This window comes from Gambusia affinis, linkage group LG22, assembly GCF_019740435.1.
Source record: "Gambusia affinis linkage group LG22, SWU_Gaff_1.0, whole genome shotgun sequence".
NCBI lineage: Eukaryota > Metazoa > Chordata > Actinopteri > Cyprinodontiformes > Poeciliidae > Gambusia > Gambusia affinis.
In genome coordinates, this window is record NC_057889.1 from 2,524,537 (window position 1) to 2,543,815 (window position 19,279).

General features: G+C 36.5%; 2 protein-coding genes across 3 annotated transcripts in view; one reads left to right on the forward strand and one right to left on the reverse strand.

The window, feature by feature from the left end:
- The window catches only part of znf512 (zinc finger protein 512), a 24,944-nt gene extending 5,797 nt beyond the window's left edge, over positions 1-19,147 (forward strand). The window contains exons 2-17 of the mRNA XM_044106391.1: positions 9,055-9,180; positions 10,651-10,787; positions 10,872-10,927; positions 11,058-11,140; positions 11,853-12,361; positions 12,451-12,540; positions 12,674-12,772; positions 13,018-13,142; positions 13,966-14,052; positions 14,443-14,541; positions 14,617-14,784; positions 14,897-15,094; positions 15,178-15,279; positions 15,643-15,705; positions 15,942-16,040; positions 17,108-19,147. Of these exons, the coding sequence (XP_043962326.1) occupies positions 10,688-10,787; positions 10,872-10,927; positions 11,058-11,140; positions 11,853-12,361; positions 12,451-12,540; positions 12,674-12,772; positions 13,018-13,142; positions 13,966-14,052; positions 14,443-14,541; positions 14,617-14,784; positions 14,897-15,094; positions 15,178-15,279; positions 15,643-15,705; positions 15,942-16,040; positions 17,108-17,701 (2,472 nt within the window). The 5' untranslated portion in view covers positions 9,055-9,180; positions 10,651-10,687 and the 3' untranslated portion in view covers positions 17,702-19,147. The remainder of the gene's footprint in view (positions 1-9,054; positions 9,181-10,650; positions 10,788-10,871; positions 10,928-11,057; positions 11,141-11,852; positions 12,362-12,450; positions 12,541-12,673; positions 12,773-13,017; positions 13,143-13,965; positions 14,053-14,442; positions 14,542-14,616; positions 14,785-14,896; positions 15,095-15,177; positions 15,280-15,642; positions 15,706-15,941; positions 16,041-17,107) is intronic.
- si:ch211-245h14.1 (uncharacterized protein LOC563420 homolog) lies at positions 3,484-7,033 on the reverse strand. Of its 2 annotated transcripts, XM_044106392.1 has the most exons (6): positions 6,776-7,033; positions 6,594-6,619; positions 5,316-5,507; positions 4,762-4,964; positions 4,648-4,675; positions 3,484-4,179 (listed from the first exon to the last, which is right to left on the reverse strand). In XM_044106392.1, the coding sequence occupies exons 1-6, from the start codon at positions 6,799-6,801 to the stop codon at positions 4,079-4,081; spliced, it is 576 nt and encodes a 191-aa protein (XP_043962327.1). In that variant the 5' UTR covers positions 6,802-7,033; the 3' UTR covers positions 3,484-4,078. The 2 variants fall into 2 exon arrangements, with proteins under 2 accessions (XP_043962327.1, XP_043962328.1); XM_044106393.1 differs by lacking the exons at positions 6,594-6,619; positions 6,776-7,033 and adding an exon at positions 5,707-6,568.
- Positions 19,148-19,279: the final 132 nt, after the last annotated feature.

The following is a 19,279-nucleotide window of genomic DNA, read 5'->3' on the forward strand; positions in this document are numbered from 1 at the left end:
CAGTCATGAACCTCTTTGTTTTATCTGCTTCATTTGTGTATTTGAGATAATCTGACTCATATCTGTGTGAAATAAGGAAAATATGATGACTTAAAGATGATTAGTTACTCAGTTTGTTGATACTGATATCTCCTTCCCACCCTGTGCAGTTGAGGTTAAAGTCTCTGAAAAGGAATCACTTTAAAAACCACCTCCACTGGGTACCTCACCATTTACTGAATGTGCAATACTTCCTGTTTATACTTCCATTTACTCATCTGTCTATCTTCTTCAGTCTGACCAGTAATCTGATCCAGAAGTCAAATTAGTTTCAAATTTACTAAAATGTTTATCTCTATTAGGGCCAGCCTCAGGCCCATAGTGTAGAACTGTTTTCTACCTGTTTAAGTTTCCAAAGTTTTCAGAATGAAACAAGAATCTGATCTTCTCTGTGAACAATATTGTGATGGTAAATATTATTGATAGTGGATTTTTAATGCATTCCACATAACTCTGCCATCCAATAAGATTCAATGCACCTGCTGCGTAGATTCTCATCTGCTGAGAGAAACTTGTAGAGCAGCTTTCTGCTCGAGTCAAAACTGAAACTATTTCAGGCAGTCAGAGGATTTCTGGTTTTTAAACTGCATTGGAACATTTAATGAACAAGTTGTGAGGTGAGTTGTTAACTAACAAAATCTTCTAAATGCTTTTTTTAAATTCAAAACTGCTTACCTGTACTGTATTATATCTGTTTCCTGCCACAGTTTTGTTTATGCTCAGAATCATATGTGTGAGTTTCTACCAACTGATAAAATGTTCAATTTTGCAACATTTTTTATTTCAGTCCTTGGTGTTTTAGCAGCCTCTTACCCAGGTCATGTTTTTAAATGAAAAATAGCTTAAAAACATTTCACCTCATAAGAGAAAATCTTTTTCTTTTCTTTTTTGGTGTCTAGTTTGCAGTAAAGTGGGGAGTTTTGTCTATGAAGCAGTTCTGCTCTTAATGCTCAGCTGAACTTTATGTTTTAGATTTCAGGCATGATGAGCAATAACAGGTCTGGTCTGTTTTCACCTGCTACAAAAGATAAAGACAACAACATCTGCAAATCTCTGTTGAATAAGGACTCTGAAAATGAAGTAAAAGAGCAGATATATCTCAGCTGCAATCACAGAATACAAGCATAAGAACTAAAAATGACAGGTTAATGCAGATCTATACAAAGTTTAAAATTATGTGAGAAAAAGGAAGATTTTTGTCTCGTAAAACATTTCTGAAGCTCCTTCAGTGTTTATGTGTGAAGGTTTTACATAATGTCTTTCATTCTGCAGCAGAGATGGGGAAAAAGTTTTTTGTCATTGTTGAGGGAGTAGAAACTGGAGCTCAGAGATGCCTTGTACAAATGATTAGAGACATCGGCCAAACTAAAGTTTCCTCTCCTGAAGACTGTGACTACTTCCTGGTTTTCTACCGCATTGTGTCCCGTGTTGCAGCAGACATCAGTAGAGTCCTGGCCAAAGTTCCTGGTAAGATATTCATATTACTAAACTCAAGCAAAGCGAACGTAAGTCGCTCACTTTCAGCCATAGTTTCATTAACGGGTTGGAAAATAAGTTTGTACAGAAATACAACACATCAGCTGTTTGTCCATTGCAAATGTGAGCAAAACTTTGTCAATACCAACATTTCCCTTGACCATGTAACTGCACAATTTGACATTTTGAAAAGCCTCTTTCTTTCCACTAAAATGTTTTGGCAATAGGATGAGGTGCTTTTTCAGCTGTATCAAAATTGGTTTGTTTTGCAAAAAGGTGATAATTTTTTTATTTATCTTTTTTGTCTCAATTTTTTCCCTTTCAGCCAATAAACCAGTGATTCTGCTTGTGTTGCATGAAACCAACGACAGAAACCTGGCTTTCGCAGAAAGCAGCAGACAAGTGCATGACTTGAACGTCGTCCTGACTGTGGATTTTCTGTTTTGTAACGAGCATCTCCTCGATTCTAGCTGCAATATTAAATCATGGGCTCAGATCCAGAATCATCTTGGACGTTCCAACCAATTGGTATCTAAATTATTAAACATATTGGAAATGATCCATGCAGTAAACTGGAAGCTAAATATTGTCAATTTACCATTTGTTTCTTTCAGATCGGCTTTCAAAACACTGGAGAATGTAAGTAGAAACTTTGTTTCTCGTCCAACTGGTTATGCTCTGATTTTTCTGATAAAATTATATGTGAAATATAAACTGCATGTCCTTTTTTTCAGGGTTGAAGAATTTAGTAACAACAAAAAAGCTGAAAATTTTGGGTGTAATTTTGTTTATAGAGATAGTTGTGCTGGTGATTATTGTATTGGTTCGTAAAAACAACCAGGTGGAGTGTTGATGTCCTGAAAACCTTGAAGTGAAATTATTCAGATGCAAATGTTTCTGGGTTGATGATTTATTCACATTTATTCTGTTACAACATGATGATGTAAAGGCATAATTATAAACAGAGTAGGAGTTAATTAAATGTTTCATTTAATATATTTTAGGGTAACATTGAATATGTTTTAATGATCTGTTATATTTCTGAAATGGGATTAAATAAACTTCTGTTTTTCACTCAGTCTAACGTGTCAAAGGTTGTTTTCAAGCTTGATTAACTAGTTTCCTGGATTAAAAATATATAGGAAGGAAATGAGTTAGTACAATACTGCATTTACAAAAACTACAGTGCCACCTTGTGGCTGAAACATTTCTTGCTTCTTCTAAGCCAAATGCTTGTGGTTGTGATGCTTCTGCATCATTTTCTATTCAACAAAAATCTATTTTTTATGACAAGAAAAGGTTTATTTCCTGGACCTGATTTGTTCACTATATTTTGAAACTTCAGTCTGAGTCCAGAACCTTAAGACAAAATAATCAGCTGCTGTTGAAAGTCCCTCGGACTCGACTTAAGAGAAAAGGAGATCATGGTTTCGCCGTTGCTGCTCCCGTTTTCTGGAATAAACTGCCTGTCCAGATTAGATCTGCCCACAGACTGGGTCATTTTAAATCCGTTTCTAGAACTTTACTTTTCTAGAAATTCTAGAAATTTACTTATTACTGTTACTCATTATGTTTTTGTATTGTTTTTTTGTCTCTTTCTCTTTTGATCAACTTATTGTATTGTGTAGTTGTTTCTGTACAGCACTTTGGTTCAGATTTCAACCTGTTTTTAAAAGTGCAACATAAATAAATTAATGCATTATGATGCAAACAAACTGCATAATAATGACAGAAGTAGTGAGTCGATTTTGCCTCATCATCCAACACTGAGACAAAAAATGCTCCAACAAGTCCTACATCAAGTTGGTATTAAATTATGTTCTTAAACAATAATGTCAAGAATTTGCATCATTGTGGTACATTTTTATAGTATAAAAATATAATTTTAATACTGTTTATTTTGCTTTTATTGCAGGAGGAGTTGAGTTGTGAGAAGGAAATGAAATAATAGAATAACCACTGCAAGCATAACTTTACAACTTTAATTTCTTTTTAATTTAAGAATAACATTTAGATACAGGTGAAACATTCACATGCTTTCTGGATGTCTCGGCTTTTTACTGGAACCGAGAACAAAAACTAATTATGAAACCGCTTCTACTTCCTGTCAAACCCAAATAATAATGCAAAAAATTAAACACAGAGAAAACTTTCACTAAATTTTTAATTTTCCTTCTTCATTTAGGTAAAAACCAATATAAATACTGCAGATATCCATTTAGTTTAAGTAAAAAATCTGCAGCGGTCGGAGGCGTTTAAAGACTTTCTATTTGTTCTTATTAACAAAGGTGTGATGTGACCAAATGCATAAACTTTATGCATTAATAAAATCAAACCAAAGAAACATTTACATTAACCTACAAGGATAATTTATTTATTAGGTCATCTTTAGATATAAAAATGTGAAATTAAGACTTTTGTTGCGTTGCAGTTTTAAAAAGTGATCAGATTTTCTGCCTTTGCATCTTTTCATCCAACAATAACGTTTTCATCCTGTGAAAACGTTTCAGACAAACTAAAAATTGATTAAAGAAAGAATATAGTCAGTTGATGCAAGTCAGGGTTATTTATGTGCTGCAACCATGAAGATGGACGTCGTGACAACAGTTATAGACACAACAAGGACAGTGACAATAAATATGGCATTTTTACGTTTCTTTATACCTAAAGGGAAAAAAGAACAAAGAGTTATTTGGTTTAGTTTGCATTGAAGAAAAGTAGTTCAAATAAAAACATCACACAGATCCTATAATATCATGTAGTTTTGTTTTATGATCTAACTTCAACTCTTCACAACAAACCAGTAATAAAGTGTAAAATGAATCTCCTCTGATAGCTAATTTTGACACTGTCACTTATCACTTCTTTTAGAAATATCTATTTTTCACACATCTGTGTTTCTTTCACTTCTCTCTTAACTCCAAGTGTGTTTGATTCTACAAATTTTACAAGTTTTGCTGCTTCTTGATCAACCCTCTTAACTGGATTGAGATTGAAATCAGCTTTTTAAGAACTTCACGTCAAATTGTAATTATTATTAACTCTTTACACATTTTAGTAAAGTACTGAAGTGAGATAGAAGAAAAAAAACCTTGAAATTAATGAAAAATGTATGGTTTCTGCCACATTTACCTTTAATCAGAGATTTCAGGAGAGAGTACTGAAAGAACAGAAAACTAAGTGAGTAAAGTCATCACTCCACTGCACATTATTACATTAAAACATATCAGAGACAAATATATTTACCCTGGTAATTGGAATGCCGAGAAACATCTGGATTTCACGCCATGATATTTTATTACGGTTACAGTTGAGGATTTTATTCTGATGGAAAAAGTAATCCACGGTGAGACGGACGTTCTGGTGCTGCACCTGCCTCCTGCTTTCAGTTATGATGAGGTTTGGGTCGAATGTGTGATGCATCACCACCAGAATGATGGGTTTATCATCTGAAGACATGAACATAAAACACTTTTTAAATAACATTGTACTGCAGTTCTTTACAGACAGTTTTAATAAATAAATTTAACCCAGATTGGGTTCATTTTTCACTAATTTGATTTGGGTTTTATAATGAAGTGCTGCTTTAAAGCCATGTCACATTATCTCAATTAGATTTAGTTTTGTACTTTGACTAGGCCACTCCTTTTTTCTCTGTCTTGAGCCACAAACAGATGGACTTTCTGGTGTTTTTTTTTTTTTTTTTGGGATAATTTATCTGCTGTGTAAATCAAGTCTGCTTTAGCATAAGGTCACAAACTGATGAGTGAATATTTTCCATTAATGTGAAGCAGTCTTACTCGGAGCCTTGCTGAGAGCCTCTGTGACGTCGGTCAGGACGCGTGACGCGATTGGACAGATCACCAGGACGTAGTCACAGTCTGCAGGAGAGTAAGCTTCAACTTGATCCGCGTTCCTCAGCTGGTCAACGATGGAGTGATGAGACTCGTTGGTTTTGCCTGCTACAAAGACAAAGAACCTACTCCCCAAGCCTAAACATCAACAGAAACAAGATTCAGTTAGAACCAACACTGATTAACACCAACTTTTTATGGTACTTTAAACTGTTTTTGTGTTTTTCACTGTTTGTACTCCAGAGCTGCAATGACTTTTTACCAAAAGTGGATTATGAAATAAGTTTGCAAACAAGAGAATTTCAAGAAACAAATGAGAAATAAATGTATCTTCAACCTTTCACCATCTCTGAGCTGTATAAGGCAAACAGCTAAGAATTTGTTGAGCTCAACTGATGTTAAGTTTGCTGTGTGGAGACAGGGCGTTTTCCTCCTTGCTTAATAATCCTGGCTAATTCTTGTCTGCAAAAACACAGAAACAAGGCTGAACAGCAAACCTTTAATCTTAATTAAACACCATTTCAGGGTTCGTTTCTGCTTGTGCTTCACTGATCTATTCACACACTGAATCAAAAGGAAACTGAAATAAACGTGTGATTCTTTTTTTGTATTTCTGCACCCGTCCACAGCTTTCTGAATTTTTTGTAATTTCTCTAAACTTCTGTCAATATCACAGATCAGCTTCAGTATTCAATTATTGCTCAACTAGAAAGATATAACCCAGTGAATGCAAGCTTTTGTTTGCATTGACCTTCTATCCAAAGGATAGAAACTAAATTAAAGACGTTTTAAATATGTATTGTGAAAAACATCAACAGGTCATAATCATATTTATAGAATACTTCTTCAAACATTTGTTATTTTTCCTAAATGAAGCTTTTCTGATCAGTTTGAGGTAATCCAATCATCTGTTTCAGCTGTAAACTGAATACAGAATACTCAGTCATATCTACAGGTTGTATAATTATTTAAAGGTTCCTCGGTTTTTACAGCCACTGTGCTGTGTGAACCTGCTGCCTGCTGTGGCTGAAAACTAACGAGCTTGAACCCTGAAACCAAAAAAACGGCAGAAGCCTCCAAAACAGGAAGGAAGCGGCACAGTCATTCATAACAACCTTGACGCTTGAGTGTGTTTTGTTCCATCAACAGACGGTCATTATTTGCATAAAACGTTGTGTGTGTTGTCCCTGTTCTGAGTTTAATCTGTAAACTAGATCTCCTCACCAATTTCACGCTGCTGGAACATGTTTCTGGGTAAAAAGAAAGAGACAAAGTGTCAGTCAGAACTGTTTGACATTTGAAAATGAAAGTATGAACATGTATGAAAAACTAAGTATATCTTTACAATCAAAGTACAATCAGCTGCTCTGCACATACATTGACTGAGTCAAAAAAGCAGAAAATACCTTTTGGTGGTTTCTCTTCGAAGCATCCGAGACTCAGAACCCCGGATGAGGATTACCCTAAACTATTACAGATATTTACCGAATAAACAGCCTGATTGTTTCTTGTTTTTCTGATTCGTCCTCACTGCAGTAAAGCTAAATCTCCAACCTGTTAGAGAAGCACTTTTACTTTCACTTTGAGCGAGCATGTCTTCTAAATAACTACAAAGGTAGAGAGGAGCTGGTTGGGCTGGTAGACCGAGTGTGACAGGAAGAAACAGGAAGTTAGTCTGCGGTACAGTGAAGTGGAAAGTATGTGAGAAAATGTGAAGAAATCCCCGGGCCTACATATCTGACCTGAGGAGAACATTTTTAGAAAAAGGGAAGTAGCAGTGAAGACTAAAATAGCTGTGACACAATATGCTGGTTGATTTTTAATTCTTTACATCCACCAGAAGTTTTTTTTTTTATATTCTTCTTCATCAGTTTAATATAATAAAATAAATATTTTAAACATGACAGCAAAATAAGAGCAGCTTCTGCAGAGAAGCATCTGAGAACCAGGATCTCTGTGCTGCTCACTGCTGCTGCTGTTGTCATGACGCTCGAACTTCAGCGGTAAACAATGAATCACTTTCACAAACCTTCTCAACATGAACACCACATGAAGTTCTTTTTTCACAATTCAACCCATTGAATGTTTTTCCCATCATGATTTGTGCTAAATGGTTTGCATCTCTCTTGCAAATGTGCTACAGTGAAATAAGAAAGCAATGTAGAAAACAGAAGAAGAATGAATATCTAGAAAATTAACAGTATCTGGAATTTATATCTTAAAGCTGACCTATTGTGCTTCTTTGAACAGGTTAGGATGGGCTCACACAAAACATGTTCATTACACTTTTTGCATAAAATCATTCTTAGATGAGGAGATTTTAGTCACTCCTGCCTATTTTCAGCTGTTTTAGGGCCTCCGTCACTTTACTGCTGGACACACACCCCAACTCGCCATTTACAGTCACGCATGAAAATAACAGCAAACAGATGCACAATAATGCAACCGTACATCTTTGAAAAGCAGAAGTAGATCCTTGTGCACAACCAACAAGAAGCAGGAAGTGGTTTCTGAATGGGAAGTCAACAGCAACCTGCTTGTTTTATTCCAGCAGCCATTGTACAGCACATATGGAAGTGAAAATCAGCTGACCAAACGTCCTGGAGCTCAGGCTTGGGTTGCTAGGTAACAATTTGGGCTTTGCTAGGGTTGCTAGGTAACGGGCTGGGACATTACATTTGGAAGATTTTTGAAACGGCTCATTTTCCAGACACCAAAAAACAACTTATTGCAAAACATGCCTGTGTTTTTTTGTGTTTTTTTAAGTGCTAAGGCTGTTTTTATAAGCAGGAAAAATCCAAATCAAAGTACAAAAACAAGCAAAATGTGAATTTTGCAGCGTATGGCCCATTTAAGAAAAAGGATCTGAGAGATGCTTTTTCCTTCAGTCCAACATCAAGTTTCCAGCTAGTGATCCAAATTATCTGTCCATAATTTATTAAACAAACATAAGTTCTGAAAAGAAAAATAGTTTTTATTTGACAAGTTTTAGGTCAAAATAAACATTAAACTTAAATATAAAAGTGCTTTACACGGACAGAAAATGATGAGACAGGAGAGTTTTTGACTTCCTCCTTGTTCTTACATTTACAGTGATCCCTTAGCTACTGACAAAGTTTTGTGTAGTTTGTCTTGGCTTCTTCTATTAAATCGAATAAAAACATATATGAAGATGAAATATATTACCCATCCATTATCTAAATTATCCGTTATCCGTGCAGGATTGGGAGTGGAGTCCATCACATGGCTATACAGATATAATAAACAGCCATGCATGCAAATACCCACAACTAAGGCTAATTTTGTGGAAAACCACTTGACATGAAAGTTTGGTGGTTTGCGAGGAACTAAACTAAAACTCATAATTCAGTTGATTTTTTTTTTTTTTTTTCATAATTTGGACTTTAATTTTCTGAGATCAATAATGTCAAAATTCAGAGATGAAAATGTTGAAGTCAGAATGTATTTCTCTTTTTTTCGGTAAACTTAATCCTCCTCGGAGGGTTTGCATTGCGGTATGTCCTGCAGGCCCTGAACGCAGCAGCAGATGCGGGTCTTATTTGTTCTCTCCAGCAGGAGGAGGGCGTTCCGCTCAACAACACACGCATCCAGTGGCTGGTATATTATTGCGCTGGTCCATATGTAGGTGCAGCCACAGCTTAAGGTTTTCTCCGTGTTCATCCAGGGACCGGGCCTGTCCTTGATGTTAGCCCGCCTGGCGGCTGCTCTGCCGGGGAAAAGGCAACAGAGGAGGCCGGACTGGAAGACATGGAGGCTGGCCGTCCTTGCAGAGGGACTGGGCTGTAGGACGGTAGGCTCTCTGGTATTTCTAACCCCGTTAAGAAACAATGAAAGGCGGTCAGGAGTGGAGCCTCAGTATGGGGGGAAACGCTTATCGGATATCTGACACAAGCTCTGCTTTACTCGTTTTCGTCGTCTGAAATCCAAATCTTTTTGTTTTTTCTTTCTCTTGTCCACCCTGACACAGATGGTGGTGGCCAGAGATCATTTTTTATTATCAGCTTTGCAAAAATTGATCTTTTTTGCAGGTTTAGTGTAAAACGTCATACTATTCACTTAAATTCATTAAATTTTTTTTACTATTTTCTTTTACGTTTTTATCTTAGTTTTGTTGAAACGGAGCAGACTGGCCTCATATGAGCACATCCATCAGAAACAGCTCACATGTCAGATGGGATGCAAATGCAGAGTGTAAACACAACAGGAGCTGAAAGTGAATCATCAGGCTTTCATCATTCATCACAACTTTTTCCTGAAAGAAATATTATGCCTTCTTAACTCTACTAAATTTACATGCGAATATAATGTCCGAAATACTAAAAAAAATATTCTGAGGACATAATTTTACAAATTAACCTTTATATCGATGAATAGTGTGGATTTTCTAAATCTTTCTACACCTCATGAGTGTCATCTTTTGAAATGTTTTTTTGTTTCAGTAGGAATTGGATTTTAAATCAAGATGATTCTCAGTTTAAATGTATATGATGACAAATCAAAGGAATGTCAAGACATTAAAACATTTATTCTTTCTAATTTATTTTGTAATTAAATATTTTAGACACCAACAAACTTTGCATATTGTCATTTTTTTATATAAAGTTGCATAGGGGCACCATAATCCTGGGGACGGTTAATGACAATGTTATTAATTTAGGGGTTGTTTGTTTTAAATTATTTAAAGATTGAAAGAAAAATAGTTTATTAATTTATTCGAGTCAGTTTCTTGTTCATAAAAAAAAAATGGAGATTGAACCTTTCATTTATCAGCGGGAGCAGCACTGTTTGCAGATGGAGATCCTCGGGGTCCCGTCCTTGGACTTGATTTATTTTGTTAAATGTTCCTTTCAACTGTTTCAACTTGACTCTTTTCTTTCCTTATTGATTATTTAATTAATATTTGTTTTTATTATTACTGTTTGTACATGGCTGTCAAATTTTCATGGAACTATATCTTATAAGGTATATAAGGTATATATACTAAGTATATAAAATTGACATAAAAAAATTTATTCCTAGTTTATTGGGTTTTCTTTTCTTTTGCAAACTGTATATTCTCTCTCAATAATGTGTCATTATTATTTAATGGTTCACAATTCAAGGTACATTTCTTTAAAAATTGCAAAACATTGTAAAAACCAATCTGAATTAATTTCAAATTAGAAATTACATTTTCCAAGAAAATAGAAAAATTCCTGGCATATTTTGGGTAATAACAACTGAAGTCCATGAATGTTTCTTCCATTATTTCTATTTGCAGTGCTGATTTCTTCAGTGGAGGGGTTGGCTCTCGTAGTATGGACCCCGCCCACATCGGAGGGGATATGTCACCTTTGTATGTGCCGAGGAAAAGGAAACCTGTCCAATCACAAGCCAGAAGTTCACCTCCATGTCCAGGTAAAGCGACAAAGAAGGAATTTATTTTTATATTCCTACCTTTAGTCCAGCTAACTAAACTTACTTTGTGTTTTCAAACATCAGCTGTTCAAAGGTTTCCTGACAGACGAGGTGAACTACATCCGTTTGAAAATCCAGAGGTAAGAAAGACAAATGATTGCATCACGTAGTTTTTTTCTACGTTATCTTATTTACATTGAGAGTTCTGATTTATGAGTTTGTACGACTGTTCAGGCTTCATCCTCACAGTTCTGTGTTTGTTTTTTGCAGGAAGAAGAGACTAAAGATCACAACGATGTACAGATGATAAGAACTTGCAGCAACAAAAGGTTAAACCTTTGTAATATAGCCAGGTAGCAAATATAAGTGAATTTTTTGCAAGTATATATTTTTTTCTGACACAGATTATATTAATTACTCATCATCTAATTCAGCCAGTGTTACTAAAAAAGTTCACATTTATGGGGTTAGAAACTCAGCTCCAATTGAGGAGCCATGTCTAAACACATCAGGTGTTTTTCTCTCATACCATAATATGTGCTTGAATTGCATTCTGGGTACAGAATGTGTTGCACTTCTTCACAGGTGAAGAAATTGAGAAGATATGAACCCTAGCAGAGTTCCAGCACATTTGCTCAGCTATATGCACAGTACAATGGCTGCTGGTCATGACCTTTTTTGACTTATTCAGAAACCACTTGCTGCATTCTTATTGGTTGTGCAGGAGGCTCTAATTCTGCTTTTCAAAGATGTACAGTTGCATAATAACACGTTGGTTTGTAAATGTTGAGTTGGGGGGCGTGGCCAGCTGCAGTTTATTTGGATTTAAAGTGACAGTGATGGCTCATTCTGAAAGGAGCTCAAATTAGGCAAAACTGAGTGGATTAAGATGTCAATATCTAAGAATGATTTTGTGCACAAAAGTAATATAATGTTTTGTATATACCAATATAAATTTCCTAACCTGTTCAAGGAGGCATAATATGTCACCTTTTACAAAAGAAAAAACGAGAAAACATGACATTGTGACAGGTTTGTAGTTTATTTATTTTGTTTTCATGCTAGGTATGAAGACCTGCAGAATGTTTCCTTGGGATCTGTGGATTATCCGACCACCAGCTGCTCTGTGATGTCATCAGGTGGCCTGGCCAACGGCTCGGATGAAAGGTCCATAAACATGCCTCCAAGAGAGATGGGGAAGGACGTTTGGCCTGAAGGATCGGAGGCAAGCCGGGAGCAGCCGCAGCCTGGGGAACAGACCTGGAGCTCCAGCAGGGAACGAGGCCCTGAAGCCTGGACTCCAGGCAGGGAAGAACCCCAAACATGGATTCCTGACAGAGATAGAGGCCATTCTGGACCGGATCAGGCTTGGCTCACGAGCCAGGAGCAAGGTCCCGAGTCTGGATGGGGGGCAGGGAGAAACCAAAGCCAGGATCAGGCCTGGAACGGTGGAAGGGATCCAGGAACAGACGGATCCTCCGGCGGACCAGAGCAAACGTGGGGAAACGGCCGAAGCCAGGAAGAGCAAGTCTGGAGCGACTCAGACAGGGAACGAGGAAACATCTGGAGACCCGGTAATCACTAGAATATGTTTCTCATATGCCCCAAGAGCTAGCTTGTTACATAAGGTAGCTCAATGTTATTTTCGTATTATATTTCAAAGACATGAACATGAAGAAGGTCCAGAGAGCAGAAGTGGAGCCAGGCCCTGCTGTAAATAACTTCCTTCCACCACCAGAGGGCAGCATGTCCTGTAGGTCTCCATCCTGTCCAACTGGTTCAGCTTTTTACAGAGCGAAAGTCTGATTTGGATTCAGTTGAGAACACATTAAATTATACATTTGACGCAGTAATAAAGAAACTTATTTCATGTATCTCAATTTTAGATGCAGTCAGTGTTAGTAGGAGCTCAACTGTCCAAATGAATGAAGATCAGAAACCCATCATTCTTCCAATCAAGAAGGAACCTCCAACCTACCCTCCAGGTGAGAACAGCTTAATTAAAAATAATCAAATTTTAGTTTTTTTCATTAGTATTAAAACTAAATGTCACCTGCACAATCAAGTTGCACTGGATCAAGGAAGTAGTCCTGCAGTTTGACAAATAAACTTGATCCTTAAGTGTTTATGTAAAATTATTCAAAACATTAATACTATGTATTCATTAGATAGATATTTATGTCTGTGATAGTAAAACTTTATTGTTATTCTTGCTGCGCTCCGTCTCCAGGAAGCCAAGAGGAGCGTTGGCAGCTCCAGATTGTGGCCAAAGGGAGAGTGACGTGTCCCAAATGTAAAAGTGTGAGCAGGAAAACTGTGGAGGGGCTGAAGAAACACATGGAGAACTGCAGACTGGTGAGGCTGAAAAATGTACTATATTATAAATATCATATATATATTACATTTATATTCATTCATTCACTTCAAACTGTGTCCCATTCCAACTGAAAAATTCTGTGAATTTTATTGGGATTTCATGTGATACAGCAAGAGTAGATTATAACTGTGAGGAAGGTGAGAATGAAAATGATGTAATTTCTGCAAATAGAAATCTGAAATGTGCGGTGTGCATTTGTACTTTTGAAACAAAACATTGCAGGAATTATTCACACCCATGGCAGATTTAAAATTTAAATGATTTTTCACTAAACCAAGAAGTTTACTGATCTGAAAAGAGGCGGGCATCTCTCAAAATAAAATTATTACTATATTACAAGTATTTAATATATGGCAGTGACTTTAACAGACAGATTTTAATTAATTACATAGATGTTAGTTTTTTTGTTAATTCTTTCCGCATACTTGCACATTTCTAAATCTTTGCACAAGAAATATCTGTAAACAACAGCAGTTCAGGATTGAACAGAGGTTTGTGGGATGTTGAGATGATTTTCTAACTTCACCCTTCTTTAAATTTCTCCACAACTGCCCTGACCGCTGATGATTTTTAATCAATAATGTCTACAGAAATGTATGACACACCTTTCAGTTGGTTTTTATTATTGTCCTTCCACTTTAACATGAGGCACCAATTTGTGTTAGTCTACCATATACAATCTCAGTAAAATACACACCTAAGTATTTATTAAGATTATGTGGGGTGTAACCACATTTATGCCTTGTTTAAGTACTTGGTGTAAAGTATTAAGTTAGTTAAAAATGTCTTGTCAATCTGCAGCAACCTTTTACCTGTCAGCACTGCGGGAAGCAGCTTAAATCCTCCACAGGGATGAAGTATCACATCATGGCTGACCACAGCAACCTGGTAAGATCATTATTTATTCCCCTTTATTTCTGTTGCAGTGTTAGCAGGGATGCTAGCAGTGCATAACACACAACTTTCCAAGAGCAAAACCTGATGTTTCCTTGATTTATTGTGTATTTTAGGCCTCCAAAGTATACACTACATTGTAAAGTAAAACTGTCACTGTTCTGTTGCTCAAAAAATAGCATTTATGCTTGTTTTTGTTTCATCTGCTGCAGTTTTAAATGTTCGATTTAATAATTTGTATTGTTTTTGTTTCATCTGCTGCAGTTTTAAACGCCCAATTTAATCATTTTAATGCATACGTCATGTGCAACAGGTGTTATTTATAAGTGTGCTGTAATATCTGCAATGCCAGAATGCTGACATTAACTTTTCTAATCTTGAAAGCCATCAGCTGATGACACCAAAGGCCTTGACGACCGCGCCATCAAAGACAAACTGCGAAAAATCCTGAAGAGACTCGGCAAACTGAAATGCTCTAAAGAAGTGAGGTGTTGATCACATTGCAGTTTGGTCTGTTTGAAAACCATAAAAGACTAACAAATACTTTTTATTCCCCAGGGCTGCACTGCTGCCTTCACCAGCATCATGGGCTATGTGTACCATATGAAGAAGTGTGGGAAGGAAGAGTCTGAGCTGGAGAAGTTGCTGCTGAATTGCTCCCACTGTGGGAAAGCATACAAATCCAAGGCTGGTCTGGAGTACCACCTGAAATCAGAGCATGCTCCTGTAAGTTGACTTTACACATTTACAGTAATTTGTCACTTCTAGTTGTATTAATTAGCTAGAAATCTACTGCTAATGTTGCATTATGATCAAGACTTCCACTCGTTCCTTCCAGACGCCCCAGAAGCCTGAAGAGGACGAGGCCCTGAAGGCCCAGAGGGAGGCTAACCCAGAGCGGACGCCCAGCGGCAGAGTGCAGCGCGCCTCTGCACAGGTGGCCAACTTCCACCTGGCTGAGATCGCCAACAATGAACTGCCAAAGGACTGGCCCAAGAGGAAGTTTCAGTCAGACCTTGTGCCTGACGACAAGAAGGCATGAAGAATGTTTCTGATCACAAAAATTGGTTTTATGAAAACTATTAGACTTTAATTTTTTCATTTTGTTGCCATTACCAGTTGAAATACGCCCGACCAGGCCTGCCGGCGTTCAGCCAAGAGGTGCTGAGAAAGTGGAAGAATGAGGTGAAGCTGCAGAGGAAAGTTCACTGTCCCAACCAGGTAGGACACACTTTTATTTGACGTTTACTAGAATTACATTTTAAACCTGAACAGTTAATCTGATTTAAAATTAAGTTGAGGATTTATTTGCAATCTATTTCAAGCTACTGCCAGCCTTGACATGCCTTATAGCCTGAACCAGACAATAGAAAGCGTTTACAGGGGCAATAGCACCAAATAATTTTCTGAGTTTACTCTGCGTGTTTTACAGACATTGTACCATGTATTAAAGTCATGGGTTGGATTTACACTTCGAAAATGTTTTTTTTTTCTACTTTACTTACACCAACTTGAAAAAATACAATGTTTCAGTGTCAATAAAGTGAAACTCATGTTATGTGTTGCACTATCTTCTTCCCTCAGGGTTGTGACTGTACATACACCAGTGTGTCTGGGCTGAAAGCTCACCTGGGATTGTGCACAAAGGTACATCATCTGTTCTGTGTCTAGAAAAATAATTTCCAGAAAATTCAGTTAAATCTATGAATAAATAAAAATATTAAACCAGCATATTTTTCCTGCATTCTCTGTTTTCTATATCCTTAAATAAAAACATAAACTCTGAATTAAAAAGTAATAGGTGTAAGAGCAATTGTTTAGCGCATATAATAACATATATGTGAAAATATTCTCACTTTAAGGTTTGTTTTGTCTTTTTTCAGGGTGAATTTGAGGCTGGAAAATACAGATGTTTGATATGCAACAAGGAGTTTAATTCTGAAAGTGGAGTGAAATATCACATAAACTCAGTCCACTCACAGGTAATTATAAATTACCAAGTTTCTTGCTTTGGATATGCTTTTTTCCTCCCATTACGGTCACGCTTTATGCTGATGACTCCATTGTATTAATTTATTCTATGATATCTGTTAATAGGCTCAGAAAGGTTCAGAAAATATTTTTTTTCTGAATAAAACTTTAAGGTCTTGTATATATTAATATTTTTGAGAATTAGTTTGGGAAAATAATATGTATCTTGGTTCTTGAAGAAAAGCAGTTCTACTAGGTAGACTGTTCACGGCTAGAAGCAGATGACATAATGTAAAATCCAATAAACTGAGGAGCTTTAGTGATGCAAATTATCAACAGAGTTGATCCAAAGTTGATCGTATTAATCAGCCAACCAGCCATTTTCTTAAAATCTGAGTGTTTTATGGATTAAGGAGAATGGTCATACATAAATACCGCTTGGTTCCTCCTAAAGGAATGTTACAACTTTGCGCATTAACTCACCACAGATTTTTAAAAGATGAAAGTTTATAGGCACAATGATTTTTTTCCCATTTTACATTTTTTTCAGCGTTAAGCTGAAAAAGCTGCTCCGTCACGCAGCTGGGGTGAATCAGCGCTATTAAAGTGAAACTTAAGGAATTTATTGAGTGTTTCTATTTTAAAACAGAACCCCTTAAAATGCATTTTGCATCCCGCACCTAACTCTGTTTGGACCGTTTCTCTTTGCCGTTCTAGGTTAGTACCCATCTTTAATTTCTATAACAAAGGCTGCGCCTAAGGGTGACCATTGGTGCCCTCTGCTGGATGCCGGCCAAACTACAACGCTATAAGAAGGCTTAAACGGATGTTTAATCATTTGGAACTAATTTTAATCCAATAAAATATTAAATCAAATTGGATTCAAAATTAAAAATACTTTATCGATTCCAAATGGAAATTAAATGTTGTTGTAACTCATATTATTTCAGAATTCTTCAGACTTACTGTAGATAGTGATGTTGATGATAGTCGACAGTTAATAGTAATTGCTTCCATTCTTAGTTGCTTTACTTAACCATTTTATTTTCATTTATATCTTCGCTTTATGTCCTAACAGGACTGGTTTGTAACAAACAAAAAAGCCTCCAAGAAGTTTGAGAAGTTCCTCAAGAACCAACCAAAAGAGTCAGTCCATGCAAACAAGCAAACTGTTGACCAGTACCACTACCACCACCTGCACCAACAGCAGCATCATCATTATCATCATCATCACCACCAGCAGCCCCTGCAGCATCCACTGCAGCCTCTGTATCACCTGCAGCACCAAACCCAGTTCCTCCATCCGGAGCAGCAGAACCTCCACTCACAAGAAGAGCCAGAGCTCCACTACACTTCCCTAGAACCTCCAGCAGGACCTGTGTGGTTGGACATGGACCGCAAGGAAGCCGTGCTGGGACCGGAACACATCGACATGCACATGGTGGACACGATCAAATCAGAGGAGAACAGCGATGAGATAATGGAGGTCAAAGGGAGGATTAAGGGAGAAACGATAGGAGAAACCGGGATGGTGGATGGGAAACAGACAGACTGCTTCGGTTTCAGCAGCAGTGAGGTGGAAGCCGGGCTTCATGGCATGCAGCGCCATCTCGACCAGTGGAATCTGAAACGGCCCGACATCATGGAGCCACATGCTGACGCTGCAAAATGATGGAGAAATGCCTGATAGGATCCTGCATCAGCTGCTAAAATAAATGATGCAACAGGCGGCTACTCCTACTAAAGATGAGACAACAACAGGAAGTATACTACAAATAAAACTTTGAACTGATGAAGGACGTATAGCAAGTTGTGGATTTAAAACTAATGTAGTCACAATATTTATCTGGGCATTTTCACCAGTTTTTAATGCTTTCTAATTCTTTTAAAACCTTCCTGTCTTTGTTGTTAACCATGAAAGGTAAAGTCAGTTCAACACAACATGAGGATGTCAGCATATTTTAATTGAAAACGTGTTCTGTTCTCTCTGACAACACTTTGTGCCTCATAAGTTTGATCTGTCTAACCTCATTTTGTTTTATTTACATCTGTGGCTTCATCAGATGAAAGACAGGAGAAATCTTAAAGTAGCACCGACCCAGTAACTGTGTTTCTAAAAGTTTTTTTCTACTGCCTTTCTCTTATGTGTAAAATAGACTTTTCCAACCTTTTCATCCTCAACAAATGTGTTATACTTCTGTTTGTGTGGATCTTAATAACAAAAAACACATTAAGCTTTAGTCTACAATATTGTCAGTGTCAAAAGCACAAAAAGAGATTAAATATGATTGGTTTCCTCTATTCAAACTGATTCTAATATTAGATGAAGTCTACAGCTACATAAAGTTCACACACAGCAGAAAATCTGATATTTTAAACACAAATCACAAAAACTTTTACACTGCATGAATACATTTTGTCAACTGATGAATGAAAAAAAGAATTTAAAATGTCCTGTTTGCAGATTTGTTATTGTCTCCTAATATTATTCCTGATATTGATAGATTAATGTCCATGTTCTCTGTGATTTACATCCACTGTTGTTAGACATGTTTATTTCGGTTATATCTAGCTCTAATGTTTAACAGATATTTTTTTCAGCTGATGAAATGTTAATTAATGTATTTTCTTCTTGTTTCTGCCTTTTGCACATTTCTTTTCAAACCAAACTAAAGAATCAAGTCTTGAATTAATTTGTTTTAAGAGCTTCCTACTGAGCATTTTAAATGTTTGTAAGGTGTTGCTTGTGTTTCAAAAAGACAAAACTATCATTTTGACTTTTACATATAACACATTCTCTGCAAAAAGTTAACTTTCTTTTTCAGTGACCTTCTGAAATTTTCATTTCACAGATTGAATTCCTGATCTTGAAAAACTCACATTTTGAAAGATATGGATCATGTTCTCTTTATTGTAACAAAAAAAATTCTAATAAGTTCCTGTGGTAAAGTGAAAAATAATAGTTCTTCAAATTCTTATAGATATAAGGCAAATATTTGATTCTGATATTTAGTCATTTTAAGCCTAATTTATTAGGTGAAACTGTACAAATGTAAGCCTACCCTTCTTAAAGTTGGCTATTTATATAATCTTTGATATAAGCACCAGGAAAAAAATATTAAATAGCCCTTGAAGTTGAAAATGGCTTGGACTTGGACTTGGAAATTCCTCAAAATCCAATATGTCTGCCATATGTATGAAACTTTGCAACAGCAGTAGTAATAATGTGTTTGTTTATACTTCAAATATT